Below are 25,628 nucleotides of genomic sequence, written 5' to 3' on the forward strand. Positions count from 1 at the left end.
TGCATTTATAGCCTAAAAGCTGAAGTCTATTCAATGAGTAATGAAAAAACTAATCAAAGTCTTTTTTGTTTTTATGATTGCTTGCTGTAATTTAATGGCTTGACATTAAAGAAAAAAAAGAAAGCCAGTGAAAGAATCATAGCATTTTCTCAAATTACTATATTTCGAACAATACACATTGGCTCTCATCTTGGTCTAAACTCAGAGAAGGTACGACAGAGGCAATGTTTATATAGGATCAGATCAGATGTTGAATTCAGGGAGCCATATCCTATTACGAAGACTTTCAGACCCTAAGTGTAAATTGCAGGTTAGCGGTGGATGTCTGGAGGCCGTATGTTCGTTATTATACTCGTATGCTCCACCATCTTTATCCAAGATGATAACGCTCTCGCCTCGAACATTACAGCAGTAACCTACATTGCCAACGACACCTCGTTCGTAAACAGACGATCTCTGAAATTTCCATCCCAATTAAGTGCAATCCACGGAAGTGTCAAATAATTATCTCCTGATTGGAATCGCATGGGAATGAGACCTTTCGAACGTAAGTTTTAAAAAGTCCAATATTATTCGAAAGATAGTCGTTCGATTGAACCATAACAATTAGTGAATTTTAAAAGTCGTTCGTCTGATACTGTGAGAAGAGTTTTTTTTTTTCTTTTTCTGGGCGAGTTTATTAAAAACAGAGGTAATGAGTGTTTTTGACGATGTGTTACGATGTATAATGGGGAGTGGAAAACGTTGGAAAACTACAAATAGACAACAGGGAAGGCAAAACTAGACAAAAAACCGACTGAATTTCTTTGTGGTGATACGAATTTTTCCTTTATTATTATTTTTACGTTGGTCACTTCTTGTGATTCGTCGTAAAAGGTTTAAAAGTGATATTTTACAGGGAGTCTTAATAATCGCTTACTCAATTTAGTACGATATTTTTTCCCCGAGTAAATGTTCGGAATGCTTCCCGAAGTAGGATTTGAGAAAGCTTGATTCCTTTGCTCTTTATTTTGTCTTTAATAGCCCCCCTCCCCCCTAGCCACGCCCATCACCCTCCCCCCACAACCCCCATCACCAGCATATATCGAGCTTACAACTGTCTGTGAATGTGAAAAACACTATAAACTTTACTTCTAATTTAAGTCTTCACGTGTTATCTTGGTGTTTTCCGCACGTCAAAAGCTCTGTTAGGATGACTTACTACTTTATGGTTGTTAATAAAAATGTTTTTAATATAGTATATACTACTGTGAGTCTTTCTTTCATATATATATTGTGTCTGACCAAGAGCTGTAATATAGTATTGTTATAATTTTCATTACGTAATAAGACAGTGAGGCTCTGATTACATTTGTTTTGTGGCAATTAATTTTAAAACTCTGTCGAAATTAAATTTTTGAAAAAATAAGAAACTGAGCTTTTAAATATATTTGCTTTGTATAATTCTCAAAACACTTCAAAATTAGAAGACAGTGACGCTCTAAAAAAGAAAAATAAGAAATTGAGTTTCTAAATGTATTTGTTTTGTATGATTCTCAAAACTTCAAAATTAGAAGGAAAATATTCGACAGCCAATGTTTTGTGGCAATTAATTCTAAAACCTTGTCGAAATTAAATCGAAAAAAATATAAATAAATAAACTGAGATTTTGAATATATTTGCTTTGTATAATTCCCAAAACTCTTCAAAATTAGAAGGAAAATATTCGACAACCAATGTTTTGTGGCAATTAATTCTAAAACCTTGTCGAAATTAAATCGAAAAAAACAATAAATAAACTGAGATTCTAAATGTATTTGCCTTGTATAATTCTCAAAACCCTTCAAAATTAGAAGGAAAGTATTAAAAGAAAAAAAAATAAACTGAGATTTCAAATCTATTTGTTTTGTATAATTCTCAAAACTTTTCAAAATTAGAAGGAAAATTTTCCCCCAACCAATGATATGTTCATTCTAGGCTGGATCACCTTGCTGACGTTCTTCACGGCGCTGCCGGAGCTGAGGAATTACTCGAGCGCTGAAGCCTCCAGTGACACTGGCCCTGGACTGAAGGTCAGCGGAGAGGATCCCAGATGCGATCAAGGAGGAGATGTCCTCTTTTGCGATTACAAAAACGCCCCTGAGGTTAGTAGGACACTTGTCATTCCTTTCTTCAGTGGGTTAATAGGATCTTCACTAACTCTATCGAGAAATGCCACTTGGAGGCTGTTGGGTGGATCGAGTAACGATTTTAATATACGCTAAATTAAAATGGATTTTATTTTTTCTTAGAGGGGACTTTCCAGATTATTTGATATCTAGATTTTTTTTTTTTGCGGGGGGTAGGGTTGCTGTCATATCATTTGATTATGGAAATTCCAAAGAAGGAAAATTTAGCATACACCACACATACACACAAACACACGCACACACACGTGTGTATATGTATGTATATTATACATACATACATATATATGTATGTATGTATGTATAATATACATACATATGCACACGTGTGTGTGCATGTGTTTGTGTGCGTGTGTGTGTGTGTGTGTGTAGTGTATGCTAAATTTTCCTTCTTTGGAATTTCCATAATCAAATGATATGACAGCAACCCTGTAAGTGTATTGTGTATGTATGATATTATACATACATACTATATATATATATATATATATATATATATATATATATATATATATATATATATATATTGTGATGGTTTGTTAACCACCACACAATACACTTATAAAATTATCTGATAACTGTATTCACTGTAGCAGGATACGAATTTCACAAGTGTGAAATCGTACCACAACCTTAAACCACAGAGTGCAAAATCAATTCAGGGGTGAAAGTAAACACTTGAGAAAAATCCCTTAAATTTAACACATAACTCTTTAGGCAGAAATTACACCTGAACCTCTATAATACAAAAATATATGAATAACACTCATGCTTAAATAGCCACTAAACAAATCCCAAATACACAATTAATAAAAGAAACCAACACATTCAAACACAAAAAGAAGGGGGTCCAGAAAGGAGGAGAAAGGCAAAAAGAAACAATATCCTAATCAATACACACTAATATTCCTAACTACTTCTCCATATGTTTTAAACTTAAATCTCCTCTTGCAAGGCAAGATACACCTCCACGTCTGGAGGACAAATCAGAGTGATTTGCTAATCCAATCACAACACTTAATCCAAATAAATATCACAAGGTGGGTGGCCAGTATCAAACTGTCCACTAAAGACGACAGCAGAGGAACATTTGCCGTGAGCTTTAATACGTATAAATATTTCACCTTGGGACATAGAGGTCCCCTTGGCTTTATAACTGAACCAAAGGCGTAGAAGGATAAATCCTGAAGCTGCAGACTGGGAAATCCAAAGGTATGTAGGGTGTAAATAATTTACAGTCCATGTACATGTGCAGAGGCCAAAAATCAGTACCAACGATCATTCAAATAGCGCCCAAGGCAAGGTCCCAGGAAACAACTGGCTCATATCACCACCGAAGACTTCCATATCCCCACTGGTCAGCAAGAGGCGGGGGGGTTGGAGAGGGGGGAAGACCACACTCAGTGAAATCGCCAAATATGGAATTTGAAAATAGGATTAGCAAAAACATATAACAAGTCAAACACCGGAGAGGAGAAAACTAGCAATTACCATTCTTAACTAATTAACAGTTTAAAAATAATCTAATACATTATCAAAAATAATCTAATACATTATTCACCTATCATTAACTGGCAACAAGATGACACCTCCTCTCCAAAAGAAATTTTTTTTTTTTTTTAATTAACATTCTAAATAAACGCAAAAATATGAAATAATCACATGCTGAAACAAATACAATCAAACAACAAAAATATAAGATTTCATTCATAGCTGTAAAAACCAAAATACTCATTAAGATAATTGCACTTATAAGACATGACAAGAAAAATTGGTGGGTTGGGGGTGGCAAAGACACAAGGATGCAGCTTACAATTAAGGCGCTAAAATTATCAAAATATTAATATACACTAGAGGATATACTACACTGAAGACCTCACAAACCCACTCCAAAAAAAATTTACCCAAGAGCTACAAGGCTCTCACATAGGTACATACTTAAGAGCTACACTGTTTTAAACCGGATTCCACATATCTGTTCATAGGTCATAATCATCCACTTATTTGGATTTGAACCAGTCCTCGGCATACTGTTTTATCCCTCTAGCAAACCTATAAATGTTTGTTCGTTACCTTTTTGTGAATTTCTAAACCGCTTGCGATAAGCCTCCGGCACCAGTTCATAAGCCTTTAAAACAATGGCTTTCACATTTTCATAGTCCGATGATAAAGTTTCGTCCAAGGTCACTTAAACTTTCTGGACCCTACATTCTAACTTGCCTTGGATAAGGGTGGTCCAATATTCTCGTGGCCATTGCAACCTAGTAGCTATCCTTTCAAAGGATACACAAAACTCAGCGACATTACATTCCTGAAAAGTAGGCACAAATTTTAAAGCCTGTACCAAATCTATAACAGGAGTTACAGATCTACTGGGAGAAGAAGGAGAATTTTTACAAGCTTGTAAAAATTCTTACTCCTTTGGTAGGAAACATTTCTAACACGAATGTTAAAAACAATGTTGATTTTATAAACAAATTGAATAGTTTAAATTTGAATTTTGATTTTAATATGGTTAGTTTTGATGTTGTCTCTATTTGCAAAAGTGCCTGTAGATGACTTACTTGAATATTTGGAGGATGAATTAGAATATCATGACATTCCCTCAAGTGTGGCAAACCTCATTAGTCTCATAAGGTTATGTATCAAAGATAGTAAATTTTGTTTTAATGGGGAATTTTTTGTACAAAAGTTTGGCATGGCTATGGGTAATCCCTTATCTCCTGTCCTTAGCAATATTTACATGGAATTTCTTGAGACAAAACTCTTACCAAGAATTTTGCCCCAAAAAGTTATTTGGTTTAGATATGTGGATGATATCTTCTGTATTTGGCCAGTTCACGAAAATCTCCAGGAATTCCTTAATAATCTCAATAATTTAGTCCCTTCTATAAAATTTACTGTAGAGGAAGAAAGAAATTGAAATTTGAATTTTCTTGATGTAACTGTCCATAGAAATGATAGAAATTTCACCTTTTCAGTCTTTTGAAAATCAACTAACATTGCCTCTTTTATTCATTACTACTCCAATCACCATCAAAATGTTAAGTTCTCTGTTTTTTCTGGGATTTTCTTAAGGGCTTTACGTGTCTATAGCCCGCAGTTTATTGACGCTGAAATTAAAACTATTTATGATATTGCAATGAAACTTAAATACCCAAGGACTTTTGTAGATGTGGCATGGAAAAGAGCTAGAAAAACATTTTATTCATCTAATGACAAACTTGAATTTAGTAAGCATAGATATTCCTAGAATTTTAAAGCTTTTTAACATAAATGTTGTTTTCAGTAATATTAATGTCAAGAGTTTAGTAATCAAAAATTCTCCTAAAGATCTTCCAGGCTGCATATATGAAATTCCTTGCAAAAAGTGTGATAAAGTCTATTATGGACAAACCAGTAAATTTCTTTCACAACGTCTCAAACAGCATCAATATTCTGTGAGAACTGGGCAAATATCGAATGCATTATTCGTACATATGAGAGATTTAGACCATCCTATTAACTGGAGTCAAGCAAGAGCCTTAATCCCATGTAATGACACAGTTAAAAGGAATATCATTGAATCTTGTTTCATCAAGTCAAATAATAGAAATATTCTAAATTTAAGTCTTGGTTTATTTAAACTTGATGCTTTCATAATGAAAAAATTTGTAGATAAAAATAAGCAACAAAATTAATATATTCAGTTTTTACATATTTTGGACTGTAAAGAAACTTTGTAATTTCGGTTAGGGTCAATCTGTTTAGGTTTGTGACCGTGTGATATCCGATAATCCTGGATTATCTCTTTTAATTTTTACCCTTTTGACAATTAACCATGACAATTAATCTTGTTTTGTACCTGAGACCTTTCTCTCCAATTGTACTTCATTAACTCCTTGACAATGTCTGAGTAAAGACGAAAGTGCTTGGATTTCTGATTATCATTTTCCTGTGGGATTCACTTATAGATATATATATATATATATATATATATATATATATATATATATATATATATATATATATATATATATATATATATATATATATATATATATTATATATATATATATATATATATATATATATATATATATATATATATATATATAGTGAAAATTGAAGATGGTTCTATCAACCAGTAGACATCAGTCGATGCAAGGTGAAGGACAATCCTTTATTCCCATTATATGTACTTTTATTGTCGCGACGTTTCAAGACAAAAAAGTCCCATTATCAAGTTAAAAAAAAAGATAAAACAAAAGTTAAAATCACAAACTCGGAATACACATTAAAAGTTTAAAAAGTTTACAAATATAAAAAACAAGCACAAGAGTAGGGAGGAGTCGGCTCCACACGGAGGTTACTCAAAGGGAGATTAACTAATCCTGAGTTTTCATGTATACGCGAGCATACAAAGAAATGTAAACATGACATGAATTACAAAGATTTTAAAATTATAGGCCAATCCTCTAAAGAACAGCATTTAGCTATTTTAGAATAACTTTTCATTAAACAACTCCTTCCGCAGTTAAACACCCAGACTTCGAAGCTCAAAACCTCTGTATCTCTCGTGAGGTCAAGTCGAAGCTGACCCGGCCCGAATTGTCACTCGGTCTGTGTTTTCAGCACCTTATGGTATTGACTCCTCCCTACTCTTGTACTTGTTTTTTATATTTGCAAACTTTTAAAACTTTCAATATGTATTCCGAGTTTGTGACTTTAACTTTTGTTTTAGCTTTTTTTTTTAGCTTGATAATAGAACTTTTTTGTCTTGAAACGTCGCGACAATAAAAGTACATATAATGGGAATAAAGGGTTGTCCTTCTCCTTGCAATCGACTGATATATAATATATATATATATATATATATATATATATATAATATATATATATATATTAATATACATATATATATATATTAATATATATATATATGAGAGCAGATGAGAGAGAGAGAGAGACGAGAGAGAGAGAGGAGTGAGAGAGTAGAGAGAGAGAAGAGAGAGAGAGAGATAATAAAACATAAAACATTCACCTTCCTGTTGTCAGTTCCAGAGGAAGATATGACAATCGTTGTTAATTTATGTTATCATCATTTTCGTAACGTTACATAAAAGAGTAAAATCCGTAAATTGAAATGTATCCAGTAGTCTTGTTGCTAAGATATAAGCCTCAACAGTGTGAGCAACACAATTGACCATGAATAATAAAAAAAAATAAAAACTGATTTTATAACACCCACCAGTTAAGCGAGTTGGTTAATGTAAGATCTGAATTGTAAATGTATTTATGTATATAATATATCATACGCTTAGTTCTGAAGCTGTTATTCATTAGCCTCAAACATATAATAATAACCTCTTAAACTAAAAAGTAATACAGATAGAGACAGAGCTTAGGAAAAGGAATAGTTTGAATTCTGAGGCAGCAAAAACTGAAAAGTTTCGTAAGAAAGACTATTTCGTTAAATAGTTTCACATTAACCTAGCTTGCTTTAGCTACCTGTACAGGGTACCACACTCTCCTGAATGTAAATAAAATGAAACAAAGCCTGTATTCCCTTACATAATTTGATCATGAATAAAAGGGAGAGAGAGAAAAAGAGAGAGAGAGAGAGAGAGAGCATATTCACATTAACCTAGCTTCCTTTACCTGTACAGGGTAAACTCTTCTAAATGTCAATAAAATAAAATTAAGCCAGTTTTCCTCTCCATAATTTGATCATAAATAAGAGAAAGAAGAGAGAGAAGAGAGAGAGAGAGAGAGAGAGAGAGAGAGAGAGAATATATATGTGTACATTAACCTAGCTTGCTTTATCTCTACAGGATACACTCTCCTAAATGTCAATAAAATGAAACTAAGCCTGTATTCCCTTACATAATTTGATCATGAATAAAAGAGAGAGAGAGAGAGAGAGAGAGGGCATATTCACATTAACCTAGCTTCCTTTACCTGTACAGGGTAAACTCTTCTAAATTTCAATAAATTGGAACTAAGCCAATTTTCCTCTACATAATTTGATCATAAATAAGAGAGAGAGAGAGAGAGAGAGAGAGAGAGAGAGAGAGAGAATATATGTTTACACATTAACCTAGCTTGCTTTATCACTACAGGGTACACTCTCCTAAATGTCAATAAAATGAAACTAAGCCAGTTTCCCCCTACATAATTTGAACATAAATAAGAGAGAGAGAGAGAGAGAGAGAGAGAGAGAGAGAGAGAAAACATAGCTTGCTTAACCTGTACAGGGTAAACTCTCCTAAATGTCAATAAAATGAAACTAAGACTGTTTTCCCCCTACATAATTTGATCATAAATAAAAGAGAGAGAGAGAGAGAGAGAGAGAGAGAGAGAGAGAACATATTCACATTAACCTATCTTGCTTTACCTGTACAGGGTAAACTCTTCTAAATGTTAATAAAATGAAACTAAGCCAGTTTTCCCCTACATAATTTGATCATGAATAAGAGAGAGAGAGAGAGAGAGAGAGAGAGAGAGACATAATTGGATCGTATTGATCGAGAGAATACAACCCATTTGAAAGCTTTTTCACACTGAGCCCACCAACTTCCTTTGTATTTCATTAGTTATGCTTGTGCTTCCTGGAGCATGATAGAGTTCTTTTACCAAGATCACCGTAATACTCTTTCAGTTGGTGGAAATGGGTTACTCCCTCGGAAGATCGATACGCAGGGTTTTCATCCTGAACGCTGGCAACGTTCTTCTCAACTCTTCTATCTGCGTCGACGTCAAGTTTCAAAACGTCTCGAGGGTAGATGTGACTGACGGTGAAAGTAAACCTTGCGAAAGCGTTATTCATCTATCAGCTGTTGGTACGAAACTAGCCAGGGTGCCCGAACACATTAGCAAAATCTACATAGAGGATTCGGTGGTCGGGATTTTGAAAACACAGTCCGGTCTCCAAATGCTTATAGTTTTAAACTCTAAGATAACGACTTTGGATATTCCAACACCATTGGCTGAGGGAACAGCTGCGGTCTTACAAGACTCGGATGTTGCATCGCTTCGCAGCCTCATCGTCAGTAACAGGTCATCGATAATCTTTCGCAAAACTATCGTTGAAGAAATTATCGACGAAGGATTAGTCGTTCATAGTGGTGGAGAGATCAAGTTGGACAACTCTTGCATAAGTAATGTCACTAAAGGAGGTATTTCTTTGGCACCCGAAGGTTACGTTGTTCTTGAAAATGTTTCCGGAAGATTAGAAGTGAGAGGTTTCTCGCTTAAAGAGACACTAGACTGTGCAAAGGATCGAGTACAGTTGGAAAACACAGAGGCAACTGTCTCGTTTTGTGATTGTATAACAGGAGAGGCATACAAAGTAAGTCTCTTTATTTTTACTTCTCTGCTAGTTGTCTCACTTCTCGTTAACGTTGCATTGCTACGTTTGATAATGAAGAAAAACAAAACAATTCTGGAATTGAAATTCACCAGAATAAGTGAGGATAGCGCTCTAATAAATATGAAAGAAGAGGAGAGCTTAGAAATAAATGGCAGCTGTGATGGGCCCACAAACCGGATAACTGAAGGGAACATGATACCTAGCCATACGGCGTCGACTCACAGCGATGGAAATCCTAGCAATGATGAAACCACTGAAAAAGAGTTACTCCCTGAAGAGCTTGAAAGAAGGACCAACTGTGTACTGGAAAAACTTAACCATATTCAGAACAAAATCACAAAAGCCGAAGAATCTCTTCTGAGTGAGAGTGGTAAAAGTTGTAGTCTTGAGAGCATAAACAAAGACTTCCATGACACGACGCGTCATTACGATAATTACTTCGATGAAAGGATAAATGCACTTACGAGACATGGAGAGGCATCTCGGCGGTTATTCAAGAGTAGTCGGGATGTTCCCTTACAGAGGATATCACAGCTAAAGACCTCACTCGGGAAAGCAAAGGCGGGCACGAGAGCCTACTTAGAATACAGAGTTAAATTATCACAGGCTATTCGGCGAGAATCTTACTGCGACGAGCAGATTAAGAAATACGAAGAGGTGACGTTCGACGTTTTATTGCTACTGAAGGAGATCCGGTCGTCTCTGGAGACGACAGGATTGCAGTCGAAGACGAATGTATTTCTAAAATATGTCCACGATGAATACGAATCCCTCTTCGAGGCTCAAAGACGCGATTACAAGAAACGTGAAACTGAAATCAGAGCGTGTTCTGAAAGCAACGATCTCACAGAATTACTTGAGAATTGGGGCGTGTATAACAAACCCTTCCCGACTGGGGATTTTGAAAGCGAAATGTTTTCAGTAATCTCCAAAATCCCTGATTGCCGCAATATACCAGAGGAATCATTCGATGGAAGCCTCGATAAATTATCATCACAAATAGATAGAAAAGCCGAAATAATTCAGCTTAAGCTGAGCCATGAAGATACATTATTATCTTACAAGCAAGCTTATTTGAGAGAGAGAGATTGCGATTCATCAATAGTTTTAAGGTTTTTGAAAAACGCGTTGTTAATCCTCGTAAAAATGCTGACTACAAATAGCACGGGAAACGAACCCAAAAGGTGATACACTGCTCAGATGGCAAATTAGATTTTTGAAGGATGAGAACATTTATTTTAAATATATATTTTTTTTTTCTGAGAAATGAATAGTTTATAAAAGTTTCTAATTGTAAATATTTTTCACTTTATTTATGTACTACTTTCACTATGTAAATCTACTCGTATGTATCTCAAGGTTGTATGTCTTTAATAATAATAAGAATAAAAAATTGTTTCAGGAATAGATGCCGGGCTCTAGAAATCGCTGGTTTTGTGAACATTTTTGGATTTTATTATTATTATTATTATTATTATTATTATTATTATTATTATTATTATTATTATTATTATTATTTTTTTTTTTTTTTTTCTTTCTTTTTTCTTTTTTTTCTTTTTTTTTTGCTCTATCACAGTCGTCCAATTTGACTGGGTGGTATTTATAGTGTGGGTTCCGGGTTGCATCCTGCCTCCTTAGGAGTCCATCACTTTTCTTACTATGTGTGCCGTTTCTAGGATCACACTCTTCTGCATGAGGCCCGGAGCTACTTCAGCCTCTAGTTTTTCTAGATTCCTTTTCAGGGATCTTGGGAACGTGCCTAGTGCTCCTATGATTATGGGTACGATTTCCACTGGCATATCCCATATCCTTCTTATTTCTATTTTCAGATCTTGATACTTATCCATTTTTTCCCTCTCTTTCTCTTCAACTCTGGTGTCCCATGGTATTGCGACATCAATGAGTGATACTTTCTTCTTGACTTTGTCAATCAACGCCACGTCTGGTCTGTTTGCACGTATCACCCTATCCGTCCTGATACCATAGTCCCAGAGGATCTTTGCCTGATCGTTTTCTATCACTCCCTCAGGTTGGTGCTCGTACCACTTATTACTGCAAGGTAGCTGATGTTTCTTGCACAGGCTCCAGTAGAGGGCTTTTGCCACTGAATCATGCCTCTTTTTGTACTGGTTCTGTGCAAGTGCCGGGCATTCGCTTGCTATGTGGTTTATGGTTTCATTTTTCGTATTGCACTTCCTACATATGGGAGAGATGTTATTTCCATCTATCGTTCTTTGAACATATCTGGTTCTTAGGGCCTGATCTTGTGCCGCTGTTATCATTCCTTCAGTTTCCTTCTTTAGCTCTCCCCATGTGTCATCGCTGGCTAGTTCTTTAGTCTGTCTCATGTATTGTCCGTGCATTGGTTTGTTGTGCCAGTCCTCTGTTCTGTTTGTCATTCTCCTGTCTCTGTATATTTCTGGGTCTTCGTCTACTTTTATTAGTCCTTCTTCCATGCACTCTTTAGCCACTCGTCTTCACTGGTTTTCAGATATTGCCTCAGTGCTCTGTTCTCGGTGTTGACGCAGTCCTCTATACTTAGTAGTCCTCTCCCTCCTTCCTTTCGTGTTATGTATAGTCTGTCCGTATTTGCTCTTGGGTGTAGTGCTTTGTGTATTGTCATATGTTTCCTGGTTTTCTGATCTATGCTGCGGAGTTCTGCCTTCGTCCATTCCACTATTCCGGCGCTGTATCTGATTACTGGCACTGCCCATGTGTTTATGGCTCTTATCATATTTCCGGCGTTGAGTTTTGACTTGAGTATCGCCTTGAGTCTCTGCATATATTCTTTCCTGATCGTGTCCTTCATCTCTTGGTGTTTTATATCCCCTCCTTCCATTATTCCCAGGTATTTGTATCCTGTCTCATCTATGTGTTTGATGTTGCTCCCATCTGGTAGCTTTATCCCTTCAGTTCTCGTTACTTTGCCTTTTTGTATGTTGACTAAGGCGCATTTTTCTATTCCAAACTCCATCCTGATGTCCCCAGATACAATCCTTACAGTCTGGATTAGGGTATCTATTTCCTTGATGCTCTTACCATACAGCTTGATGTCGTCCATGAACATCAGATGGTTGATTCTGTTGCCTCTTTTCTTGAGTTGGTACCCGGCATCCATCTTCTGTAGTACTTTTGTCATGGGAATCATGGCTACTACGAAGAGTAGTGGGGACAGTGAGTCGCCCTGGAAGATCCCTCTCCTGATATTAACCTCTGCTAGTCTTATTCCAGAGCTTGTAAGTATTGTATTCCAGTTGCGCATTGTATTTTTGTAATAATAATAATAATTATTATAATTATTATTATTATTATTATTATTATTATTATTATTATTATTATTATTATTATTATTATTATTATTATTATTATTATTATTATTATTATTATTTTCAAGATATTCAACAACTATAATATCTAATATATAAAATAACCTTCTCTTATTCTTGAAACTCTTCAGACATGTACATTACATTTTTTTTTTTTTTTATATAAATTCAGCAAATATAATACCCAATATTTAATAACCTTTTCTGAGTCTTGGATTCTTCACACATCAACATTTTTAAATTTCTATTTTCGAATATATTCAACAAATATACTAGAAGTCACTGGTTTTGTGAACATTTTTAGATTATTTATTTTATTATTTTTTTTAAGATATTCAACAAATATAATATCTAGTATATAATAACCTTTTCTGATCGTGGAACTCTTCAAAAACAGACGTTTGATTGAATGATTACATGTTATTAAGCGTTATTTGTTTGTTTGTTTGTTTGTATGGTGTTTTTACGTTGCATGGAACCAGTGGTTATTCAGCAACGGGACCAACGGATTTACGTGACTTCCGAACCACGTCGAGAGTGAACTTCTATCACCAGAAATACACATCTCTCACCCCTCAATAGAATGCCCTAGAATCGAACTCGCGGTCGCCGAGGTGGTACGCCAAAACCATACCGGCCACGCCACTGAGGCGCTGCATAGAGATGTTCCAAGTACTGTGGATGGTAGGTGCAATAGAAATAAGACTGTCCTCATTCATAACTATCTGAAAGATGATTCTTTTATCGATTTTTCCTTCATAGAGGATACTCAATTCATTTCCTGTCGCGGCCTAAATGCTAACATATCTCAAGAGGGCAAATGTTCGTAGCAGCGAGGCAACAGAAAGGGATGTTAGTTGAAAAACACATGAAAATAACAATAGCAACAAGTGTCTTTCCAACAGTACAAAGTTGACAAGAATCAGCGACGGTGATTACCACTGTCAACCCTAAAGTAAAACGTAAAAAAAAAAAAAACTAAACTATAAAGACAAAGCAAATGAGGTGGAATGATAAACAGAAAATTCATAATCGAAATGGAAGTCCCCCCCCCCCCACCCCCAGTGACAGGTGGTTATGAAAAGATGAACGTTTAAAATTACGACTTTTGAAGCAGGCATTCATGAAACTTGCACAAGTTGCTATCCTGAGACGTTGCAATTGTATAGTACAGTGGCTCCCCAAACTGGGGGAAATTTCCCCCTAGGGGGAAATTTGAAGCTACGGGGCGGGGGGGGGGGGAATAATAACACTACCTACTAACGAAAAAAATCTACTAATTTAATTCTAAAGTAGAAGAGCAAACAAAAGTCCTTTTATTTGTTACTAACCGCTCTCTATGGCTATGCGGTTAGTTGTTACTAACCGCTCTCTGCGGCTATGCGGTTAGTTGTTACTAACCGCTCTCTGTGGCTATGCGGTTAGTTGTTACTAACCGCTCTCTGTGGCTATGCGGTTAGTTGTTACTAACCGCTCTGGGGCTATGGGTAGTTGTTACTAACCCCGCTCTCTGTGGCTATGCGGTTAGTTGTTACTAACCGTCTCGTGGCTATGCGTTTGTACACCGCTCTCTGTGGCTATGCGGTTAGTTGTTACTAACCGCCTCTCTGTGTCTATGCGGTTAGTTGTTACTAACCGTTCTCTGTGGGCTATCGGTTATTTGTTACCTAACCTGCTCTCCCTTGGCTATGCGGTTATTGTTGCTACCGCTGTCTGTGGATATGCTTTTTGTTGTTACTAACCGCTCTCTTGTGGTATGCAGTTCGTTGTTACCTAACCGCTCTCTATATTGGCTATCGGTTAGTTGTTTACTAATGCTCTCTTGGCTTAATGCCTGTTAGTTGTTACTAACCGCTGTCTGTGGCTATGCGGTTAGTTGTTACTAACCGCTCTCTGTGGCTATGCGGTTAGTTGTTACTAACCACTCTCTATGGCTATGCAGTTAGTTGTTACTAACCGCTCTCCATGGCTATGCGGTTAGTTGTTACTAACTGCTCTCTATGGCTATGCGGTTAGTTGTTACTAACCGCTCTTTATGGCTATGCGGTTAGTTGTTACTAACCGCTCTCTATCCACTTTACTCTGTAACTGTATATTTATTAGTATATTCATACATTTGAAAAATAAATTAGTAAAAAGTCACAGTGTGTTTTAACTACTCTTTCACTCATACACATGAAGGGGGAAATCTAGATGGTTGAACTGGGTGCAGGGGGAAATAACAGAAAAGAGTTTGAGAATCACTGGTATAGAAAGTACATGAAAATACATAATTTTGTTTAAACAATGAATCTTCAACTAGTTGGGTGGGTCTTAATTGACCAGAGCCTGTACAAGTAGCTATCCTTTTCAAACCATTTCTGTTTCTTCACGAATCTGAAATCTGACGATGCATTTGAATGTCTATTCATTCCGGAAGGTAAACTGCTCTTTTTCAGAAGATAATTAGGCTCAAGAGGACGTCTGGGACCTATCAGAACAACGAAGAAGATTCAAACAAAACATCTTATCTGTTCAGCGTTGGTGAAAAGGTAATATAATACCAGATGTTAGAAATATTTTAAAGGATAAGGGGTTGAATAAAGAAAGGGTTCTGGTAAGATATGCTAAATACCAAAGAAAACCAGTTAAAGTTTCGTTACAAAGCTTCAAATTCCTAAACTGGGTTGAAATAAAACCATCTCTCACTAAAGTATAAAGAATATTAAAGATTAACCAACAGAGAGACTTAGAATTCAAATAATATTCAAAACCGAAAAGGGGAATTAACGTCGAAAAAAAATACTGAATTGCAAAAATACTAATCAGTGATTTTTAATTTGTATAAAAGTTTTATATGGCTTTAATTTATGTATAAAAAAAAAGACTTATTTCAATGCATCTAACCAGGTGGCTTTAACACATTTCTTTGTATCATGTAGTTCTTCCGATATTACAGAATAGTTTATTGTAGATTATTATACCGAATTGTACTTTATTGTTATACAAAAGTGTAATATCATGGATGAATAGATTATTAAAGAAATTCTGTGAGCCTTTATTAATCGCAAACTTTTATTAATCTTTAATATCCTTCAGTCTATTTTAATCTCGACCAATGATAGGTTTAGTCTTGATTTGAAAATCAACGAATTCCACCTGGTGAAGTACATTCGAGATTTTCTTTGTTTCTTTGCTTGTTTCAAAACACATTCTGTGTCATTTTCCAAATGTATGTGGAGTGTTCAGAAAAGACTTAGTATTGTTAAGAACTGCCAAGGTATTCCGCTTACTCGGGAAGTAAGTCTGCAAACTACTTTGTTGTTGTTGTTGCTCTTGTTGTTATTGTTTTTCTTGCTGTTGTTGTCATTGTTGTGAGGGGGGGGGGGAGGTTACGAAAACCCTATGGAAAAGCCTAAAAAGATCTGAAAAAGGTGTATCGCGTTGAGTTAGAGATACAGGAATTTCAGGATAGGATACTTATGATTTATCTGTTAGAATGCAAATGTAAAACAATAAATAACGTGCATGTTAAACAGTAGAGAAAAATTATTCCTAATAAAACATTGCGTGTTTATTTTAATTTTCATTGGTGAAAGAACACGATATTTGACCGCAGAATTTAGTAGGCACCCCCGAGTAAGCTGGAGGTCGGATCGCGTTTTTTTTAACAATAAGGATAAGATGCCAATTTCTCGTGCAATGTACTGCAATTCGGAAATCAGTATGAAATACACCATCGTTGGAGTTCAAACCACATAGTGACAGGATGTCATTACGTCACACATCTCAAAATTTACAGCTATAAAGTATAATGGATTTGATTCTAAAAAGAACGCTTTGAAATGTTCAAGGCTAAGTTTAGTAGCAGATTCATCAGTTCTGGTAACTTCTTAGATACAGATGCTTCGCGGAAATTCCTTGCCATTCAGGATGAACTATCTCCTTAGGATTACTCATATTCCTTTATTTGCTGCGCATGTTACATCCAAAAAGTTCGTCTGAAGGTCTGTTTTTAGGGCGGTTTGTTTTTTACCAGATAGCCATATGATGATTTTTTCGTTGATTATGAACGATTTATTGGTCACTAAAAAACTGAAAGGATACCAGTCTTAAGTCAGTTTTCTGTATTTGAATGTATGTTTTACCTTCATTTCGGTTTTGCCATCAAATGTACTAATGAAACTGACATAAATGAGGAAAATATTAAAAAATTAAAGTTATGAACTAAGGAGATGATAAAATGCAGAGAACAATCTTACATCCAACATAACATTTTAAAAAGGATAAATAGCCAAGAAGTTTCTGAAATAGTTTTAAAACTCAAAGGCCGGATGGGAGAAGCAACTTAATTTTGCTATCATCAGTAAAAAAAAAAAATAGTTAGATTTTAATAAAGGTAAAGAACAAAATGAACTGTTGTATTCAACGAATTCATTCAACTGAATTATTGTTTCAAGACTTTTACACCTGGGTGTGCACAATATTTGATCCCGAGTGATAACTAGATGAGATAAGATCAATGAATCGTCAGCAAAACTGTATATTGATAAGAAATAGACAGATGCTGAATGACAAAGGCAAGGGAGTGATGTACTTGAGCAATCAGAAGACAAAGACGATCAGGATGTTTTAGCAAGGTCTGCGTAATATAGACCAACATTTTTGCTTCATTTTCCTGTCACTTTGGAACACATTGAGGAAAACAATATAAAGGAAGGATATGGGAGGAAGTTACAGCAAATCATGTACCTGTGTTTGCAGTCCATGTCAGCGAATTTTGATCAGTATTTTCCTGAACAGAAGTCTGTTTAGTTGAAGAAAAACACACGGATAACCGACCCATTTGCTTTTGAAACCCTAGATTCTCCTGTTGTCATAAGATTAACAATAGATCCCCGAGAAAAGTCAATCCATTTCCCAAGAATCATTCGTAAAGAATGAGGCAGAAAATGCCCGCACTGACGTGAGAAGGTCTCTTTCAGTCTTATCTTATCTGTTTCTTTTTTGTCCTTCAAGTTTACGTCATCAAGTCAGGGTTATAATTTATATTATTCATCTCTATCTTCTCCTGTTTCTTTCTTACATCTTTGGACAGGCTGTTCTGAAAAATGCGGATAAATGTAACAGAAAAAATAAAATTAAATACTAGGAATGAAACACTATTACTCAATTCGGTGCCTCCTCTTCAGTCGTAATCACTAGGTTTTATTGAGATTAAAACTGACAAGAAATGAATGATAATTTGATAAATTAAGCCCTACTGATAAAGGCCTTTTCGTTGGTCAGATAAGCAAGAGGTAACACCTTAGAATATTCATGAAAGAGTTATTATTTTCTATGTTGCTGTGCATACTTGATGCTAAAGACTCCCATGTAAGCTAAGACAGTGCTCGAGTGCTTTGAGATGACAGTATCAACAAAAGAAGACACTACAGGTATCACCACTTCATAGCTGGAGAAAGGAAAAGCTACCACTGGATACAGGTATGGACAAAAATAATTACAAGCAATCATAAAAAAAAAAAGCACACACACATACACGCACACCAATACACGTCTAGTATCAAATTTCAACTTAAATCAAATTCATCACCATTAATGCCGTAAGACTACCTTGCCGACAAAATCTCATGTAATGGTTCTTGGGTGCAGAAGTGATAGAATTGAGTAGTGTATTGTTCTGTAAAATCATGGCCTTGTCATTGAAGTACCTCACAGTCAAGGATATACAACAATGCATATGGTATTATCAAATGGTTAGAAGGTAATCAAGTATTATAGAATTTTGATCTGATTAGTTGCACCATTTTCTGTCCAATACAAAGAGGAATCAAGGTAAAAAAAGAAAGGGCATCGCTTCAAAAAAAGTCACGTGAATGAAAATAGGCCACAAGTAAAAACAAACAGATCAATGTCAGCACCGTTTCTGCGTCTTTCTTTAATAAAAAAACAAAAAATCGTCGAATTCTCACATTTTTAAGGTTAATTTCAATCACACTCAGTGAAGGAATATGCAGAACTGATGATGAAATAATAAGTTTTTGCGTAAAAGTTTCAAAACAGAACAAAAACATGGATCTTTGTATAAATGGGCAACATCAACCTGGAAGGATTAAGATAAGTCAGCTTGAGGTCAGTGTGATAACAGGTGGGCTAATCCGGTAAGATTTGTTATCGAGTGTATGGTTTGAGGTCACGTTTAGATTACCTACCTTTCTAGAGCACGTCAGTATCCCCGAGCTAATAGTGGAAATCTCGAAGCCCAGTGCTGTTGTTGAACAAAATTCCTTGGATTTTTATGCCCCGTGCCATGGAAATTATTGACAGTAATAAGCGTGGTTCCAAAATCTGCCATACTACAGAGAGTCCACGTATATCAAACGTCAGTCGAAAAGACAAGCTGTGCTGGAAGTGTGTGAAAAGATTCAGTGCTCAATATGTATAAGTCAAAAAATTCAGTGGTCACTGTCGGGGCAGTCAATATGTATAAGTCATATATTGCCACTTAACAACCGATTCAAAATCTAAATATTTTCTGTTTTACTACTTTATTTATCTATGATGCAGTGATATATCGCGACTGGCTTGTACATCATTGTTTGATTGACCGACTTTCGTAGCCGGAATTGTGACTTTTTTTTTTTGTGAGTTTTTCATCGGACGCCATAGATATATAAGACTTTTTCCATGACTTTTTTCTTAACCAAAATTGTGATTTTCTGCTTACCCTTTTTTTCTAGTGACTTTATTAACGGCCACGTACCTTAGACGTTTGTGCTTGCAGTAAATGTTAGAATGTGCTATAAACAAATATCATGTTAGCATAAAGGGCACATAAATAATATGGATAATCGTGAACTGATATGTAAGAATAAAAAAAAAAACACTAAAACAATTTTGTGAATCAAGCCTCGTACTGGAAAGGTTTCCCTCTCTGACTTCAGACAGTATTACAATCGGCAATAACAAAGTATATATCTTGTAAATTATTTGATAACCAATCGCAAAAATCCCTATTCTGAGACAGGATATCACTTATCTGCAACGAATATGCCAGAATGCTATGAAAAGTTATGTGATGCGCAAAGAAAGATAATAACAGTGATGGAATGTCATGAAGAAACTAAATTATAAAGCATACTGGTCGACATGCCTGCGAATTGGAGTGAATGGACAATAAACAAAAAAGTTATTATGATATAACCTATATGAAGATGACTAAATGGGTAAATACCGTTTAAAGACATAGGTAAGATTAACTACCTCTTTTAGAAAATCTAATCCTCCACGCCCATATCATAGCTCTATCTTTCTGATGTGATATTGTATGTTAAATAAACGTGGTTGTTTCCAGGTATTTTTCTGATCTTGGGAAATGGAGTACAATTCTGCAATACTATTGCTGCTGATGGCATCGACATGGGTAGAATCTTCTGTCCAGCTGACTGTGCTTAGTGAACAGTCATCTGTCTGTGATCTAGATGGGAAAATACTCACCTGTGATTTAGAAAACGAAATTGAGGTAAGAAAAATTACTCTCTCTCTCTCTCTCTCTCTCTCTCTCTCTCTCTCTCTCTCTCTTCTGTGTGTGTGTGTGTGTGTGTGTGTGTTTGGAGGTTTGTATGCACCTGTGATTTAGAAAACAAAATTGAGATAAGAAAACTCTCTCTCTCTCTCTCTCTCTCTCTCTCTCTCTCTCTCTCTCTGTGGAGGCTTGTATGCACCAGTCTAATACACTGACTCCTGGAAGTTCGCATATCTCATACAATACCAAGTTTATCTGGAATCTCCTCTATTGTAAAAGTAAAAAGATGCTCTCTCTCTCTCTCTCTCGTGGAGGTTTTTATGCACCGCTATACACTGATCCGGAAGTTCGCATATCTCATACAATACCAAGTTTATCTGGAATCTCCTCTATTGTAAAAGTAAAAGAATCTCTCTCTCTCTCTCTCTCTGGAGGTTTTTATTGCCATCTAATACACTGACCTGGAAGTTCGCATATCTCTACAATACCAAGTTTATCTGGAATCTCCTTTATTGTAAAAGTAAAAAGAATGCTCTCTCTCTCTCTCCTCTCTCTCTCTCTCTCTCTCTCTCTCTCTCTCTCTCTCTCTCTCTCTCTCTCTCCTCTCTCTCTCTCTCTCTCTCTCTCTCTCTGACAACAGAAAAGCAAATCCCGAAGAGGCTCTACCCAGATCTATAACAATGACGGAAAGAGGAAAAAATAGACAAGAAAGACAAAATCTGCAACCTTTTGAAAAGAGGGAATTGCAGATTTGGAGAAAGATGTTACTACAAACATCCTAAGATATGTCAAAAACTATGAATATATGGTAAATGTGCATACTTAGATGGATATGGGGATGATTGCAGAGATCTGCATCCAAAAATATGTAAAAACCTAAAAGAAGGAAAAGGATGTAAGTTCGACAAAAAATGCAAATATATGCACCCTGTAGCCATGAATCATAATCAAATAAATAACCAACCAAGTAATAAAATCCAAAATAAGAAAGAAACAAATAAAGAGAGAAATCAAGAATATCAGGTAAAAGAGAAAAGCAAACCACCAATGAGATATGCAGAGGTGTCAGCAAAAAATTTCAAAGCATCAGCTCCGAAATTATACTCAAGAGATAATAACTGTATTTATTATGCAAGAGGATATTGCAGAAACGGAGAAAATTGCAGATTCAGACACAAAATGAATAATTATGATGAAGGAAGATCAAATATTATGGAAAAGTTGGATTTTTAATGTCAGAATTTCTGGAAATGAAAAAAAGAACAACATACCAGAACAGGAAAGAGACATGGGAAAATCCTTATTACTACCAGTATTAAATGAAGGAGGAAAACACGCAAACCATCATAGTGATGAATGCGCAGGGTTTAGTTACGAGTAACTCAAAAAGAAAAAATAGAGTACTTAGAAGAACTAACCCAAAATGAAAAGAAAATAGATATAATGAATATAAGTGAAACCTGGTATTCCCAAGAGAACTGGGAATGATGATCAAATAAAAGGGTTCCAAACTTATAGATCAGATAGAAAAAATAGGAATCAAGGGGGAACCGCAATATATGGGAAAGACAAAAAACAAGGAAAAATATATGAGAAATATAGTAACTCAGAATTGTGAACTAATAGCGGTAGAATTGAATCTGAAAAATTGATGAACATAGTAATATATAGACCTCCTAATACTAAAGAGTTTGACTTAATAATTGAAAAATTGGATGATATATGTAGAAATCACAAGGACTGGACTATTCTCCTATCTGGTGACTTCAACTTTCCTTTCGTAGAATGGAAAGTAACGAATAGGAGATTGTGGTTGTACTTATACATATAAAAAAGAGAGTAATAGTAGTGCAGAAGATAAGAGGCAATTTGAAAAGCTATTAGATATGCTACTAGAATACAACATTCAACAAATAAATCACCTGCCAACAAGAAAGGAAAATATTTAGACCTAGTATTTGTGAACGAGATGAATTATGTTAAAGAAATAATAGTTTATAATGCGAATATTTCAGACCATAATGTCATAGAATTAACAGTTCATTCCAAAGCAAGTGAAAATAGAGATAAGCAAGAAATGAAAAAGTGGGAAGGATATGGAAAATACAACTTCTACAGTAAAAATATAAAATGTCAGAAATTTAATGAAGAATTATTAAAACAAAAGATTGGGATAACATTTTCGTTTAAGTGATGACATAAGGGTAAATACGGAGATATTATATAAAATATTGGAGAAAATAGTGGAAAAATATATACCGAAGAAGAAAAGTAAACATCATTCATGCATACCAAGAGACAGAAGGATCTTGTTCCAGAAAATCAGAAAGTGGAAAAAAGGTCTTGCAAAAGAAAAAAATGCATGGAAAGTTATAGAAATAAAAAGTAAGATAGAAAAGCAGAACAAAAGATTATACAATCAAAAGAAAATGAAAAAAAAACGGGACTTGGAAGAAAAAACCCTATTAAATATCAAGCAAAACCCCAAACTATTATAACTCATATGCGAAGAAGATGAATAAAAGAAGAATAGAAATAGGCCCTCTGAGAATTGAAGGGAGGATTAACGAGTGAAAAAAAGGAAATTGCAACATATGGCAGAACGATATAAGAGAGAATTCACCCCTAGAATAGATAATGGAAGATAATGATAGAAGTAGAAGTAAGGGATGAAAATAGTGAATATTTAGACTGACATAGATATTAATGAAGCTGATATTGTGCAGGCTATTAATGAAATTAAAAATGGAGCTGCTGCAGGGCCTGATGGAATTCCTGCTATTTTGTTAAAGAAAGTAGTTCATTCTATCGCAAAGCCACTTGCAATATTATTAAGACAAAGTGTAGATACAGGCAAGATTTATGATGAGCACAAATTAGCATATATTACCCCTACTTTCAAAAGTGGATCAAGACTAGAGGCAAGTAATTATAGGCCTGTGAGTCTAACATCACATATTATGAAAGTGTATGAAAGGGTAATGAGAAAAATATTATGAAACATTTAATAAAAAATAATTTGTTTAATAAAGGACAACATGGTTTCGTACCCGGAAAAAGTACACAAACCCAACTGTTAGTCCACCGTGAGAACATATTCAAAAAATATGAAAAGCGGAAATGAAAACAGATGTGGTTTATTTAGACTTGCAAAAGCTTTTGATAAAGTAGACCATAATATATTAGCGAAGAAATTAGAAAACACAATATCGTGGATAAAGTAGGAAGATGGTTAAAAGAATTTTACACAACAGAAAACAGATAGTTATTGCAAACGACGAGAAATCGGATGAAGTCAAGGTAATATCCGGTGTGCCGCAAGGTACGGTGTTAGCTGCAATACTGTTTGTTATTATGAGTTAGAAGAACATAGACAATAATGTGAAGGATTTCGGTAGTGAGTAGTTTCGCAGATGACACAAGAATAAGTAGAGAAATTACTTGTGATGAAGATAGGAACGCTCTACAAAGAGACCTTAACAAAGTATATGATTGGGCAGAGGTAAATAGGATGGTATTTAACTCTGATAAATTTGAATCAATAAATTATGGAGACAGAGAAAGAAAGCTATATGCATATAAGGGACCTAATAATGAGACCATCACAAATAAGGAAGCAGTTAAAGACCTTGGTGTGATGATGAATAGGAACATGTTATGCAATGATCAAATAGCAACTCTGTTGGCAAAATGTAAAGCAAAAACGGGAATGTTGTTACGGCACTTCAAAACAAGAAAAGCTGAACACATGATTATGCTTTATAAAACATATGTTAGTAGTCCACTTGAATATTGCAATATGATATGGTACCCACACTATCAAAAGGATATTGCACAAATAGAGAGTGTACAAAGGTCCTTTACAGCTAGAATAGAAGAAGTTAAGGACCTAGACTACTGGGAAAGACTACAATTCTTAAAATTATATAGTCTAGAAAAGGAGAAGAGAACGCTACATGATAATTCAGGCATGGAAACAGATAGAAGGAATAGCAGAAAATATCATGGAACTAAAAATATCAGAAAGAGCAAGCAGAGGTAGATTAATAGTGCCCAAAACTATACCAGGAAAAATAAGGAAAGCACACAGGACATTAATCCACTACGCACCAGCATCGATAATGCAGCGTCTATTCAATGCGTTGCCAGCTCATCTGAGGAATATATCAGGAGTGAGCGTAGATGTGTTTAAGAATAAGCTCGACAAATATCTAAACTGCATCCCAGACCATCCAGATTGGAAGATGCAAAATATACCGGAAGATGTACTAGCAACTCTCGGTAGAACATTAGAGGTGCCTCACACTGAGGGACCTGGGGCAAACCCGAACAAGATGTAAGACTGTAAGACTGTACGACTGTGGAGGTTTTTATGCACCAGTCTAATACACTGACTCCTGGAAGTTCGCATATCTCATACAATACCAAGTTTATCTGGAATCTCCTCTATTGTAAAAGTAAAAAGAATGCTCTCTCTCTCTCTCTCTCTCTCTCTCTCTCTCTCTCTCTCTCTCTCTCTCTCTCTCTCTCTGTGGAGGTTGGTATGCACCGTCTAAATGTAAAAAGAACACTCATCTTTCCTCTGGGCCTCAAACAGGACTATGATGCTTGGCTGGTCAGATCATCTGGGCGAATCCGTTATAGGTGGGACTTACACCCTGGCAATGGAAGGTTGGGACTTTTCTATAACTAAAGGCGATGCCACGTTTTCCATTCTGCCCAAAGGGGGATATTTAATCCTAATCCAAAAAGGTCCCGTTTGAGGATTAGCCTGGAGATTAAGGTTAATCCTTAGGATTCGTCCAATTTTTTTTTACTTGCAAGTGATTTGGTTTTAAAGTAATATAAGTTATACATACATACACACACACTCACACACACACACACACACACACACACACACTATATATATATATATATATATATATATATATATCTGTGTGTGTGTGTGTGTGTGCGCGCGACACACACACACACACACACACACACACACACATGTATATATATATATATATATGTGTGTGTGTGTGTGTGTGTTTGTATACTTGGTTTCATATTGTTGGTTTTCGCAGTTATAATTTTTATAGTTAATTATCTAACACCATTTGTGTTTTGTTTAACTTAACTCGTTGTGCTTTCATTAGTTTATCGTCTTCTTATACATCTACCTGTAATCAGTAATTAATTGATATTACTAAAGGTAAGTTTTCTATCGTAGTAAACGGTGCTACGAGGAATTAGCTACCTGGAAAAAAAAGTTGTACGTTAAGATTAGTTGT

General features: G+C 35.4%; 2 protein-coding genes across 2 annotated transcripts in view; both read left to right on the forward strand.

Annotated features, from left to right (window-relative positions):
• The first annotated feature begins 155 nt into the window (after positions 1-155).
• On the forward strand, positions 156-12,132 carry LOC135224344 (uncharacterized). The gene is made up of 3 exons (XM_064263253.1): positions 156-547; positions 1,957-2,123; positions 8,806-12,132. Exons 1-3 carry the CDS (start codon positions 526-528, stop codon positions 10,702-10,704), a joined length of 2,088 nt encoding a protein of 695 aa, XP_064119323.1. The 5' UTR covers positions 156-525; the 3' UTR covers positions 10,705-12,132.
• An 8,077-nt stretch (positions 12,133-20,209) lies between these two features.
• LOC135225112 (uncharacterized) overlaps positions 20,210-25,628 on the forward strand; it is a gene marked incomplete at its 3' end in the record, with an annotated part of 17,532 nt that continues 12,113 nt past the window's right edge. Inside the window, exon 1 of the mRNA XM_064264369.1 lies at positions 20,210-20,346. The remainder of the gene's footprint in view (positions 20,347-25,628) is intronic.

Source organism: Macrobrachium nipponense, chromosome 12 (assembly GCF_015104395.2).
Source record: "Macrobrachium nipponense isolate FS-2020 chromosome 12, ASM1510439v2, whole genome shotgun sequence".
NCBI lineage: Eukaryota > Metazoa > Arthropoda > Malacostraca > Decapoda > Palaemonidae > Macrobrachium > Macrobrachium nipponense.